This window comes from Lolium rigidum, chromosome 5, assembly GCF_022539505.1.
Source record: "Lolium rigidum isolate FL_2022 chromosome 5, APGP_CSIRO_Lrig_0.1, whole genome shotgun sequence".
NCBI classification, from domain to species: Eukaryota; Viridiplantae; Streptophyta; class Magnoliopsida; order Poales; family Poaceae; genus Lolium; species Lolium rigidum.
Window position 1 is genome coordinate 100,806,312 of NC_061512.1, and position 13,938 is coordinate 100,820,249.

The 13,938-nt window shown below is 44.1% G+C and overlaps 1 protein-coding gene across 2 annotated transcripts; it reads left to right on the forward strand.

Annotated features, from left to right (window-relative positions):
* Positions 1 to 7,803: 7,803 nt before the first annotated feature.
* On the forward strand, positions 7,804 to 13,167 carry LOC124652371 (NAD-dependent protein deacylase SRT2-like). Of its 2 annotated transcripts, none has more exons than XM_047191392.1 (11): positions 7,804 to 7,873; positions 9,190 to 9,232; positions 9,319 to 9,568; positions 9,654 to 9,719; positions 9,794 to 9,839; positions 10,941 to 11,101; positions 11,187 to 11,316; positions 11,826 to 11,990; positions 12,330 to 12,457; positions 12,620 to 12,719; positions 12,810 to 13,167. In XM_047191392.1, exons 1-11 carry the CDS (start codon positions 7,829 to 7,831, stop codon positions 12,861 to 12,863), a joined length of 1,188 nt encoding a protein of 395 aa, XP_047047348.1. In that variant the 5' UTR covers positions 7,804 to 7,828; the 3' UTR covers positions 12,864 to 13,167. The 2 variants fall into 2 exon arrangements, with proteins under 2 accessions (XP_047047348.1, XP_047047349.1); XM_047191393.1 differs by having other exon boundaries at positions 7,837 to 7,873; positions 9,140 to 9,232.
* Positions 13,168 to 13,938: the final 771 nt, after the last annotated feature.

Consider the following 13,938-nt stretch of genomic DNA (forward strand, 5'->3'; position numbering starts at 1 on the left):
ATCGGAATTCGGATGATTAACTGATTTAATCGATCGTCTATTAATCGGTGCAACCTACACAAATTAGCACTTAAAATAATTTATATAAGAAAAATAATAGTATATGAGCCTCTATATGTCTCTCCCTACTTCTATAAAGCCTAAAATTCTAGAAAAACTTGTACGCTTCTCCTCCACGACCTAATCTTTAAGGTAAGGAGCGAATCAGGATCCACTAGCCGAAGCCGCGTTCCTTCCTTCCACTTCTTCTCCTCTCACCTCTGAAGTTTATATTCTCCCACCACCTACCTAGGGTACGACCCCTCTTACACCTCAACCACCTAACCTATTGAAGGCGTCCTCCAGTTCCTGGACGAGCTCCTCATGGTGATCGAGCTCCTGTAATCTGAGGTCTGGGAAACTATGAATAACTGGTCTGGGAGGGCAAGAAACTATTTGGCAACAGTGGAAATGAAGCTACTGGAGGCTGCAATCAAGCGGGAGCTTCGCAAAATCTACTTTATTGGGGAGGGTAGCGCCTGTATTAGGGATATGGATTGAAAATATTGTAACTTTTTTGACCAAGTGTGGTAGTTAATCGGGAAAATACCTAGTAATCGGACTTTCGGACTGATTAATCGGGCTAAAGGATTAACACAAGAGATTAATGTTAATCGACACGGTCAGGCCCCTAGTAGCGATTAATCGGCCTAGTAATAGTTGAATCAGCCTAGTTTTTGAACAGTGATAATAAGCAACATGAAACATAAGTATTTGCAGGATTGCAATGTTCATACTATGATATGATAAAGTGGTATCTCGCTTTCCCTATTTGTGGAGCAAAACATAAATGTCGGGGCAACTCTGAATTTCAAGAGAAGACTAGAATTAAAAATATCGAAAGATTCAAGCATCACAGTTATAACACAATTTATCTTATTCCGGGACAAGCACATTAATCTAAGAATGACTGCTATGCTTTCAAGAAAATGCTCGGAGAACGGATGATGACTCAACATAGAAGTATAAGATTGGCCCTACGCAGAGGGAAGTAAGATTGCTCATGTGCTAGAGATTTTTATTTTGAATGCAATAGGAGAGTTGAAAATATATATTTTGACAAGTGCAACTCATGTCAACGGTAATAAATAATATGGCTCATGCATAACACTTCCTATAAGTTGCTCGCCTCATGCATACTATACTAATAGTGCTCACACCTTGTCCTAATTAGCTTGGATTTTCATCGCATACATATGTTTCAACCAAGTGTCATAAATGGGTACTTCCTTGCTCCTGTACAAAGATCCTAGGAGATGAATCTCATTTGATTTCTCATTTTAATAAATCTCAACTTTTTGGACATCCATACCGGGAAGACAAGGACAACAGATATTTGGACTTTTGTCCAGCTGAAACTTCCACCATGTGAACATGGGTTTAGTTGGCGGCCCAATTTTCCTCTCTAACAATACGCATACTCCAATCTTTGCAACTCATGGTAAATCTCCCTTACTTCAAATAAGATGAGCATGCATAGTAATTCACATGATATTCAACAAGGGCATATCCCCATGACAACATGGTTATCACACAACAAGCAATTTATAAGAACTGAGATGTATAAAACATAATACTTACCACAATAGTTTTTAGACTACTTTCACATGAGCTATAAATTACACAAAACAAGTGATAATAATTTTGAAGGTTTAAAGGTAGCACACAAACAATTCACTTTGAAGTGGCAGCGAAATACCACATATAGGTATGTATGGTGGAGCACTTTGGTTTTTTGTGGTTGGATGCATGAGTAGAGCTCATACTCAGAAGGCTAGCAATAGACTGGGAAGCGACAATCAAGAAAGCAGTGACTATCATAATCATGCTTGCGACGGATAAAATTAACGGAAACATAAAAGTAATATAAGAACTTCAAGTCAAGATAAATCATCGAGGCTTAAATGAATTTTGTTTAGTATTATGCATGCTTGAGCATGTGCCAAATCGATTCAAATGAAGCATTCAGAGGAGGATACCACAATGTCATACCGTTATATGAATTGAGCAATGCAAGCGAACATCTATATGACATGTTACCTAATATTAGTAAATTGGAACTAATCATGAGAGAGCATAAACTACTGAGTATCATCAAGTAGCATACACACCTTACACAAACAAACTAAGCATGTCCACATAAATGAGTATATGTACAAAAATGAAAACAAACAGAGTTCATACCAGCCTCTCACCACAACTCGAATTGTCGTGACCGTCATTATTGCTCTTCACTTGTGTGGATTGAATAATTTTAAATGATAACCAAGCTCCAATGAAGTCACGGAAGACCGTTGAACCCTGCAGCAACTTTACAAAACCAAAGAAGAACAATAAATATTTTTAGGTTTTCAATTTTTAATCAACACACAAAGCAAAGTCTTTTTAGATTTTCGCATAGCAAACCATAATGAGAAGATGAAGCAAACTAAGAAGCAAATGAAGAGAAACAACAAAAATAGTCTTTTTGTGTTTTGGAAAGTAGAAACAAAAACAAGAACAAAAAAAAAACTAAAATGAACACGCAAATGCAACAAGTGGCAGCCCAGAACAACATGAAAAGATCATTTTTTATGAAAATGTTCTGTAGCCCATCTCGAAAAGTGCTCAACTAACGAAAGTTAGATAACAAATTACTATTTCATTTACGTGTTTGTCACAATTAGTGAAGTCCATTATATTCTGGTTAGTGTTTCTTCTAGAGAGGAGCCATAGATAGGTGTAGCCATATACATGTGCAAGTACACCCCTAGTGATTGGTCCTAATTAAGGCCATCGGAATGTGCAAACAAACGAATTATTAAGATATGCATCTAAGAATTTCCAACCACCGATGTAAGTTTAAAGGCCCCCATAATTGACCCCCCGTTAACATGCATCTAAGAATCGAGACAAGGTTTTTATCACGCCCACTATCCCTCATCCCACATGAAACGGTGATAACCTTATGCATCCCTTGACATATGTGTGCAATCATATATCAATACACAAGACCATCATAGAAGATAACAAATACTTGTATGCAACCATCAACAAACTATATAACAATTGCCATGGACAATTCACTACTCAAACATTAACATAGAGATACAATAGATCACGGAAAAACAATAGATTGCATCATACATCATGTTTTCCAAGATATTACATAGGGGGATGATGAAGAGTTGTCTGTAGATGTTGATGAAGATGGTACCGATGCCCTCACCTGGAGGGGTGGAGTCCACCGGAGGCGATTCCGACAGCGTTTCCCCTCCGATCTCCGCCGGCGGTGGCCTCGCTGACTCTCTATTTATGTGTTTTTGATCTACGTCGATGTCGCCTCGACGAAACCCCCCGGGGTGGTATATATACTCCCTCCGTCTCTAGGCTTAGGGCGTAAAAAGATGGACGCTGCGATTAAGGTAACCCGCGCATGCAGTTTACTTTCCACCCTTGCCCCTCATAAATCGCTAGCAACGTCCTCCTTTTTTCCGCTCTCTTTCCTCACGTAGCTGCAGCAGACTCCTCGGTAACTTCCATATGATGCATGCACGAATATACAACCAATCAATGAGCGGTTTTAGAGGAGATTAATTGGAAAAGCAGTTAATTCAGCGTGAAGAGAGGAGTAAACTGCATGCGCATGCTACGGCTGAGCCAATCATCTCCTTGTTTTTAGCACGCTGGAAACAGACCCTAGGGGTACCATCGGCAGGAACGGATCAATTTTCAACCCGCGCCTTATGCTTTGATGTAAAATCGATTTTTTTTTACGTCTTAAGCTTAGAGACGGAGGGAGTAGTAGTTTTTAGGGCAAAACAAGTCGGTTCGCGAAAAGATGAGGCGAAACGGACGCTCGAGGGTTGAAAAGGGCCAGGTGGCGCGGCCAGAGGGGGAGGCCACGCCACCCTCTCTCTTTCCCAACCCATTGACCTCCTGGTGACCCACTTTAGCTCATTTTGTTCGTCTCAAAAATTTCGAAGCGTGGCCCCTAACCTTGCCTTTTTTTTTGAGTTCCATAGGTTGTGGAAAGTCAAAAACACTAAAAAATGGCGTTTTCTGCCAAACAGAATTAAAATCGGAAGAGAGGGGATTGTTTAGAAAATCCCCTAAAACATCATAAATCATGGGAATAATATTATATAAGATGCAAATATGAGGTAATATGTTGCAATAAAGTCCAAAGTTCATGTATGCATTTTACACGCATCACGCGTCCCAAAAAACTTTCGAAGCCCATTTGAGAAACGCGACTAGAGATGCTCTTATAGCCAGCGAAGAAGGGAGCTAGACTTGATGAAGAACACATCGCTTCATCGAGGGGCAGCAAGGGTACCTCATTGCACGTGCAAACAAATTTGAGCATCTCCAACAGAAGCGCTATTTTTAGGTATAAAGTGCACGCTAAAAATTTGCGCTTCGCCGGAAGCTATATTTTGCGGCGCGGCAAAACAGAGCTCCACCAGGCGCTGCATTTTACAACACGCTTCCACAACAAACACAAAACACACCCAACTATGCAATTGAGAAGATCAAACAAACACAATAAAATCAATAAAAAGGAACATCAAATAGTAGATAGGATTTATATTACACAATAGTTCAAACAAACACATTTATACTACAAAAAAAGCGAACATCAAATAGAACGCAATAATTAAAACTACTAAAATGCTCTGAGATGACGACGACACCGATGGCTCCGACTAATCGGAGTCCTAGTGGAAGCCGGAGGAGTCCTCCGTTGAGGATGGCACCGGCTTTGATGACGACAGGTTGATCCGGCGCGGGTCGTCGGGAGTAATAGTAGGATTCTCCAGCTGCGCGGGGATGAACCCACGACGATGTGCCTTGACAAGCCTCCTCTCGCGGCGGCTCTGGCGCTTGTTCTCCGCCCTCTGCGCGGCATCGGCGAGGATGGCCTGCTCGACGCGGATGTGACGCGTGGAGAAGGTGGAAGTTTTAGCGGCGGCTGAGTGCACGCCTCGCAGGTGACTTTTGCCGCGCACGCTAACGCCCGAGCGGTATATATGACGCGGAGGATAGCGCAAAATAGCGCGCTGTAAAAGTTTTCGCGCGCTATTTTACGGCGTCTGCTGGAGATGCATTTTCGCTTCCAAACGCGTTAAAATAGTGGTTTTTCTCGCGCCGCACTTTTTTTGCGTGTGTGTTGGAGAGGAACAATTAAGAGCATCTCTAGCAGAGCATCTGAAAGTGCAAACCAAAAAACTCGAGTTCAGTCTTCCGAAAATGTGTTTACGAGTCGCAAAACGATTGACGCAAAACATACCTTATAAACTAAAACTGAAAAACGAAATATTCGAAAAATGATCATCTTCTCGCAAGAACTATCCCTGCAGCTACCTAAATCTCTCCCCGGGCCGCTGCCGCCCAAGCAGCAAAACGGAATATTCAGCAGCCGCGAATTTCAAGGAGCAAAGCACAGCTGGCGTAAATTTCAAGCAACGAAGCACAACGCCGTGAATTTCAAGGCAAAGCAGCTAGTACATGCGCGTGTGCGCATCTGCCTGAAGCATGAAGTAGCTAAGACTGCTCATAGTGGGAGTAACTTAGCTAGTAACATCATACAACCCAAGGCATTTTGGTGAGAGTGAGGTGGTAAGTAGCTATGTTACCATAACATCACACATCCCAAACACAATGAGTCTACAACATAGTAAATAACACAATGCATGACACCACATATAAGTTACTACCCACTATGGATGTAGTAACTTAGACTAGTAACATATGCATGTTACTAGTCTAAATTACTCCCCACTATGACTAGCCTAATACATGCGCGTGTGTGCATCTGCGTGAAGCCGATTCCACGAGATCTAGCTATGCGAACCGCTCGATTGATAATCGGAATTAGTACCACCACCCAGCTAGCTATGAAATTGATTGATATTCGCCGAGAATTAACATAGACATGGTTGGAATTGGAGCAGGCTAACAAAATATTTGACCGGCGATGCACAATTTTAGCAAAGCAGCAAAAAATTGGCGGCTGGAGGTGGTTGTCCGGACGGCGGGCGCTGGAGAAATCCGTTCAGTTTTGAACCTGTAAACTACCCTTCAGTGTGTATTAATAGGGATCGAGTGTAAATTTTTTTGATCCCTGAAAAAGATTTTCAGGCCGAGCAGCGAGTTCAATCTCTTTTATGCCCCACTTTCAACTCGACCGTAAATCGATCATAAAAATATGTTTCCCGCGTCATTTACGAGCTTTGTTAGAGCATCTCCAACAGACGCGCTAAACGTCCCGCGCGGCAAAAAAACCATCGTTTTGGCGCGCGCGGACGCTGCCGCGCTGCTCCAGCAGACGCGGGAAAACGACGCGCGCGCTAAAAAATTTACCGCCCGCGCGCTTCGCGCTATCCCGCGCGGGAAATCTGCCGCGTGTGTTGCCGCGCGCGCTATTTAGACGACACGCGCGAAGCGGCCAACTGCCACTCCTCCCACGCGTCTTCCTCCGGTGCCCTCTCTCCCCGCCGCTCTCCCTCCCGCGCCGCTCTCCCTCCCGCGCCGCTCCACCTCCGGCCGTTCCACCTCGACGCGAAGATGCCGCCGCGCCGCCGCTCGTCCTCCGGCTACCGCGGCGTCCGCGCGCGGCCGAGCGGCCGATTCGACGCGGAGATCCGCTCCGGCGAGGAGCCGGATCCGCCTCGGCACCTTCGACACAGCCGCACGAGGCGGCGCGTGCCTACGACGCCGTCGCGTGGCGGCCGGGCCGCAGCCGCCGCGCGATGAACTTCCACGACGTGTTCACGCGCGAGCAGGCGGAGATGCTCGCGCCGCCGCCGCCGATGATCACGCGCGAGCAGCGCCGCCGGCGGCCGGGAGCCGGAGCGCCGCCCGGTCATCGCCGAGCGCGACGAGGCGTTCCGCCTCGAATGGGCGCGCCGCTTCCCGGAGGACGTCGCCGCCACGGCGGCCTTCTACGCGGAGAAAGAGGAGAAGGAGGAGGAGAAGGCGGCGGCGAAGGCGGCGGAGAAGGCGGCAAAGAAAGCTTCCCGCGAGAAGCGCCGCGCCGAGATCGCGAAGAGGAGGGCGGCGAGGGCCGCGAAGGCGGCGAGGAAGGCGGAGGAGAAGAAGAACGGCGCAGGGCCGTCGACGGTCGTCGTCTCCTCCTCCTCCTCCTTCGAGTGGACGACAACGCCGGTGTCGTCCACTACTCCGAGCAGCCTCGGACTTCAACCGGGACTCCTCCGAGTAGAAGTTTATTATGTGTCGCATTGTATCGTCGAACTTTTATAATATATTCGTATTTTCGATCAAATTTTCATAGTTTGTTCGATTTAAATTTTCAAAAAACGGTCGGATTTAGCACTTTATACCGCGCGCGCGCTGCAAAATAGCGCCTCTGCCGGAGGTGCGTTTTCGCGCAGCAACGCGCGCTGGAAAATAGCGCCTCTGCCGCGGGCAAATTCGCTAACACGCGCGCTAACAGTATACAGCGCGCCGAATCGCGCGTTTAGAGCGCCAGATTTTAGAGCGTCTGTTGGAGATGCTCTTAGAGTTGATCAGGTCAGGTCAATTTTGGAGCGATCTGTAAATTTGAGCGGCGTGCGGCATACCGACCGACGTGGCGGTGTGCAGCGGTTCTCCTCTCTTCCGCGTGTTTATTTTCCCACCAAACAAAAGATGAGCTGTGGCCAAGCGCTCAGCTGCCTCCGCCCCGCGGCCTACCCCACGCAGCACGCACGCGGCGATCCCGCCTCCACGTCAGCTCCACCTCCGCCCGCCTGCCGGAGAGGGAGGACCGCGCCCGCCCGCGTCCGTGTCTGCCTCCCGGCATCCGATGGCGGCGGCGCCACTGGCGCACGCCTCCCGCGCTTCGGCATCTGTAAGTACTCCCCGTGCTCCACTTTTGCCTAGCACTCTCCGTTTCCGGTTTCCCCCGACGTAGAACTAGAAGCACAAGCACTGCTCCTTTTGACCTCGTTCATTGATCGTTGGCATACTTTGATGTAGCGCTGGTGGATCTCGGTTTGTCGATTCGCGTATCTCAGTTTAACACACAAATATACCAAAAAAAAAATTGGCCTGAACCTGCCAAGGTGCTGCTCAAGACTTGCAAAACCTTTTCCTTTGTATGTGGGCAATTGTACGGAAGCAAGACATTTTGTGAATTGTATTGAATAAGTAGACCCTCAAGTTATTATCATGGTGCTATCGCAATTTAGATTTGTTGAAACCATTTTCAGGTTATAATATTTGTTGGCAGGGGCGGAGACGGGGGGGGGGGCAATGCGTCGCCCCCCTCAATGTTTAACAGTAGCAATATTGGTATATGTACGGTAGTGGCCGGAGTTGATACATGATTAGCTAGCCCATGTCTTAGCTAATTCAGATGTGGACCAATAAATTAAAGCCCAGTACCCCATCTTTCAATCGTGTTTCTCAGATCAATCTGCAGCTAGCTGGCCCTTAGGTATACGATCGATGGGAATTGGATGCATAGATGATCAATCGATCGTGTACCTCCCCTTCTAGGGCGTCGCCTGCCGCCGCCCGGCTCTAGTCGTCTACATATGCCTCCGCACCTGAGATCAGACCTGAGATCGCCTGAGCGCCTCGCTGCTAGCGGCTGCGGCGCTTCATACAGCGCGGCCGCCGACAACGACCAATGTGCAATCTGTGATTAATCTCTCGGGCCTATATTAGTCAGAGATAATGTCTATATACCTATGGTATGCTATAATTCTTGCCAATAGGTAGTCTTTTGTTTGACCAATGGAAAATAAATATCGATGTGTACCTGCGTGAGGTTGGAAGACAAAAGCAATAGAAGAATTGGAAATACAATTTATTTTTCAAGGAATTAATGATACACAAAATTAAGAGAAAGATACAAACAATTGGTCACATTTTGGGTATTGATGCAATACTTAAAATATCATATATCATGTAATAGTATCTTCTACGTCATTCACTCTCTCATAAATTTTTTTTCTTCCATACCGTTCACTTCTGTATTTTTTTTATGCCGTTAGCTCGTTGTTGTCTTCCTCGCCCCCCCCCCTATAGTCAAATCCTGGCTCCACCCCTGTTTGTTGGTCACATAGAAATGCGATAACTTGGGTGTATCTAATTGTGCTCTTTTTTCTAGTGTTCAATCCCGAGTCTAATTATACGACTTGCATGTGTAATGCAATTCAGATAATTGCAGGTTTCGGAAGTGCTCTGCGAGGAGTACCCAAAGGCAAGTTGGTTCAGAGAACTTCCTATTCTGGGGTAATTGGGCTAATCTTATTTTCGCACAAACTAATTGTAACCATTACATCTCAGGATTTTGTCCTCATTTATGCAATGTCCAAGCATCAATATATAATGGATTTATTCATCGGAAGAAAAGCCTTCTTACATTGGGATGCTCTTTTCGTTCCATTCATGCAAGAAATAACCACTCGTCAGCTGTCACACCCAAAGATTACTGTGAAACTTACATCCAGTTTTTAAGGGACAAACGGATTGTTCCTGATTCAGATCCTCCAAACTCTAAGGATGTGGACCTACTGTACAGGTTTATAGATAAGAGGTTAAAATCTGGATTGAACTTCCTTGTCAAGTTCTTGAGCTACGTTTGAAATGAAGTGAGCTTAATTATCTGTTACCTGTCTCAGCAATAAGCTCATGGTATTAACTGGAGCAGGAATGAGCACCGAGTCAGGAATTCCTGATTATAGGAGGTACATATATGATTATATTTCTGAATCTCTCCTGGAACCATATCAGCTGCCTTACCAGTCTTGTTTTGTGGCAGTCCTAATGGAGCATACAGTTCTGGTTTTAAACCACTTACTCATCAGGTGCGTGAGTCTTTACTCCCTTGCTATTTAATTGCCAATGATTTATATAGGTGGACATAGAATTTTGTCCTTCTTAGGAAGTTATTTTGAAAGGGAAGTATCCCAAGACGAATTATTGAACTGTGTGGCCTGGTCTTTTGATCTTCACTTTGAGTCCTAAAGTTAAAAATGCCGCTTCTTCTACATTTGTTGGCAACTTAGACATGCATTATCCGTGTGAAATCTTATCAATAAGGTCACCTGGCATCGGTTGCTTCTTCCTTTACCATCAAGGAACTTACAAAATAGTCTCAGGTGTTTCCACAGTCTTGACTAAAAACAGATTGGGTCTGAAAATCAACTCTCCTAAAGAAATCATTGACAAAATGCTTCCACCATTAAGAAATACTATTGGATCTGTCTAGGTATCATCCAACTCTTTTTCTCGAGAAACTGACAGTAGCATTGCCATTCAACCAAGGGGAAAATAGAATCTTAATTACAACCAGGCTTGTTTTTGTGAGGAGCAAGTCACAAAAGCCCCAGGTCTCACACATGAACTACTCCCAAAAGGTCGCACTACTCATACTACAAAAGATATGTATCCAAAGGGGGATTGGCGCAATCTCAAGGCAGTTAGCATATTTTGCATTGAAGATGTGGAGTCTCCTCTCCTTTCAAGTGTTCAACATGACATATATTAGATTTCCGCTATTGGCTTGCCATTTGTCATTCGCCTAGACATCATGGAGCAATAGCGAGTGGAAAGGCTACCAAGAAATTGGACTGTGTAGTCACTGGAAGCCCTCCACTTCTAGATGATGGAGTCAGTTCGATTATTGTCCAGATCCTCGTCATGAACAGAGTCTAGAGGTCAATGAACTCTCAGAGCTGCAAGTTCAAACCAGACACAACAGTAATCCATCTTTCCAACAGATCTAACTGCACGGTCCTGTTTTACACTTTGTTTTACATTTTTTTCTCAGTTTTCCTTTCTGGTGGTCACATTTGCCAACTTACATTAGGAAATATGCTTATAGTTCTTAATGCTCTTTCCATTTGTCCACGCCAACTTACCAATGGTTATGTTATCATTCTCCACTGTCCCTTTGAACAAAATAGGAGTTTGTTCGCTCTATTCGAGCCAGACGTCGCTACTGGGCTAGGAGCTATGCTGGATGGAGAAGGTTCACGAGAGCACAACCAAATACAGCTCACTATGCTCTCGCTTCACTAGAAAGAGTTGGCCGTGTTCACTCGATGGTTACTCAGAATGTGGATAGGTAGTGAGCTGGGTTTGTATTATGGTTAATTGGGAGCTACTATGCAGCTTATTTTTTACCATCACTTTGTGTATGAGTATTTTAGGTTACATCACCGTGCTGGTAGTAAGCCAATTGAGTTGCATGGAAGTGTATATGAGGTAATTTGCTTAGATTGTGGTACATCCATCAGCCGAGAGTCATTCCAAGAACAAGTGAAGGACCTCAACCCAAAGGTTTGTCCATTTGGTAATGGTTATATTTTTTTTCCTTAAAACCGTGGTTCATTATATAAGTAGTAACTGTGTAAGGTTTAATAAGAAAACAAAATATAAAAAGTGTCATTTCTGTTGCTTGTGAAGTTGTTGACCTATTGTTATCCATGCAATATTTTATGACTTGAGATCCATTTGTCAGATGTCCCTGAAGGGACTGAGATCCATTTGAGTTACTTTATCATGGTTCCTACTAATTATTTAGATGTTACTATTGTTAGAAATATCAAGCTTGACCACCAAGCCACTCATGTATGTACAGGGCTGATGCTTCTTGAACAGCACTGTTTGTGTTTTCCTGTCGTGACTATATTTGTTTTTCTTTCCTTTGTTTTGGCCTCTGTTGCTGAGTTGTCAAGTACTCAAGTGTTATAAATACTTCCAAAAAAAAAATCTGCGTTTTCTAGCAGCCTAATTTGGATTATGATTTCAGTAATTCTGTGGACTTAGCGGTATACTGTGTGCTGCAGTGGGCTCTAGCTATTGACAGTTTGGAAGAGGGCCAACCTGGCTCAGGCAAAAGTTTTGGAATGCAGCAGCGGCCTGATGGTGATATTGAGATTGATGAGAAATTTTGGGAGCAAGATTTTGACATTCCTTGTTGCACTCAATGTGGTGGAGTGCTAAAACCTGATGTACGGATCTTTTTTCTGTATCTTTCTGTGACTAGTTTTTTTTTATCTAACATAAACTATGGAGTTGTTATCTGATCTCTTTGCAATTTGTATAACTAGAAAGTAATGTGCTGAGTACTAAATCTATATACCATTCCACTATACGGCTTTCTTTCCTAAGCCCTATAATTTTAATACCATCTCTGATCCAAATTAGTTGTCACAGGTTCAATGAACCTAGAAAAGATTTAGGCAACAATTAATTTGGATCAGAGGCAAGTCATTTTTCTAAAAACTCTTTTAAGGCATAAGTATTAAAATGTATACACACTTTTAAATGTGTTATTATTTTGTTTGAAGGTTGTGATGTTTGGTGATAATGTTCCTCAAGAGAGAGCTGATAATGCTAAGGAGGCTGCAAGAAACTGTGATGCTCTTCTCGTGGTTGGTTCAGCTGTAATGACAATGTCTGCTTTTAGGCTGGCAAGGTATTACTGAAAATATTTTTTAATCAGTTCCTTAATATTGTCCATAGCTAGCTATTTTATGTGCTGGTATTTCTTGGTTTTGTATTAAATCTTTCAAACTGGATTAAGTTGTGTTCTTGTTGATTATGGCAACATCAAATTGCTCACAAATCTCAATCACAGGCTTGCACATGAAGCAAATGCACCAATAGCCGCGATCAACATTGGGGACACGAGGGCTGATAGCATTCTATCTTTGAAAATTAATGCGAGATGTGGGGAGGTTCGTATCTCGTACCTTTGCCTTTGTACTTCAGCAGATGACTTACTTCATTTTTTGTTCGGTGCGTTGCATTGCAACCATGTTCTTCAGATACTGCCCAGAATACTTCAGGTGGGAAGTCTAGCTGTACCAAGTGTGAGCTGATCATTTGCTGTTTCCAGTCATAATCTTCTTTGTTAGTGACAGTCTCCACAAGAACAATGTTTGGAGAAATAGATCATGAGGGAAGAACACAGGTGAGACATATGTAACTATGGATATGACACCTGGTTAGTGTAATCTGGTAGTGGTTGTTGTAAGTGCAAGCAAACATGTATCAATAGTGTACATGTAACTTAAGCGTACATACTGGCTAACAGGCTGAGGCAAAACAGAGTGCAAGAAGCATTTTGAGTGATGTTTTGTTCGTATGTATCCAGGAAAATAATATCCAAGGCGATCGTCGGAATACTGGTTTTTGTGATGATTTTTGGAACCCATGTTAGAGTAGTATATCCCTGTCTAGCATGTTGGTTCTTCGGCTTTTCTGCTATTGTTGTATGGGCTTTGCCCTTTTGCTTCTCCTTCTTAATAGTGTATCACATGCACCTCTCCTCCATGGTTCGAAGAAAAAAGAACCCATGTTAGAGTGTGTTCTTAGAGGAAAAGCGCAGGGCCCTGCTTTTTATAGAAATCACAAAGAGTACACTGGGAGCACCAGTTTAGGAGCTGCAAGTTCGAAACAAGAAAAGGAAACGGCCACCTGCCGTCTAAGGTAAAAGAAAGACTAGCCCAGGCAGGAGCCAGACTGAGAGCCCGACCTAGCGATCCAAAATACAAACTACAGCCAGACCAGCCAATCCTCCGAGGGCAAGAAGAAACCAGATGGAATTTCTTCAGGCTCTCTACCGGTTCCTCCCATTTCGCTTCACACTTTGCCGGCAACACTAGTGTCCACTGCGAGAGAAAGAAGATCATTTCGAAAACATTGTTAGGCACGGAAGAGCATGGTTTATGGTTGATGACCAAATCCACACCCTCTTCATGCGCAACATCAGCACGTCCGAGCTCACCAGCAGAGTGGACAGGAAGAGACCAACCGCTACAGGTGTGTCTTGGGATTTGAGGAGAAGATGCGAAGCGAAAGAGAGCTTTGAGGAGCGAAGATTCCTTCTATACTAGAATAAGATGAGGGCAGAAATCATTACCGAGTAGAACCGGGGTGATGTGGAAGGGGGAG

Excerpts from the sequence above, each read along its gene's own strand:
- LOC124652371 (XM_047191392.1), top strand. The coding sequence starts at position 7,829 with ATGGCGGCGGCGCCACTGGCGCACGCCTCCCGCGCTTCGGCATCT. Across the intron at positions 7,874-9,189 it reads CCTCCCGCGCTTCGGCATCT|ATAATTGCAGGTTTCGGAAG; the intron begins GTAAGTACTCCC and ends AATGCAATTCAG. Across the intron at positions 11,991-12,329 it reads GTGGAGTGCTAAAACCTGAT|GTTGTGATGTTTGGTGATAA; the intron begins GTACGGATCTTT and ends TTTTGTTTGAAG.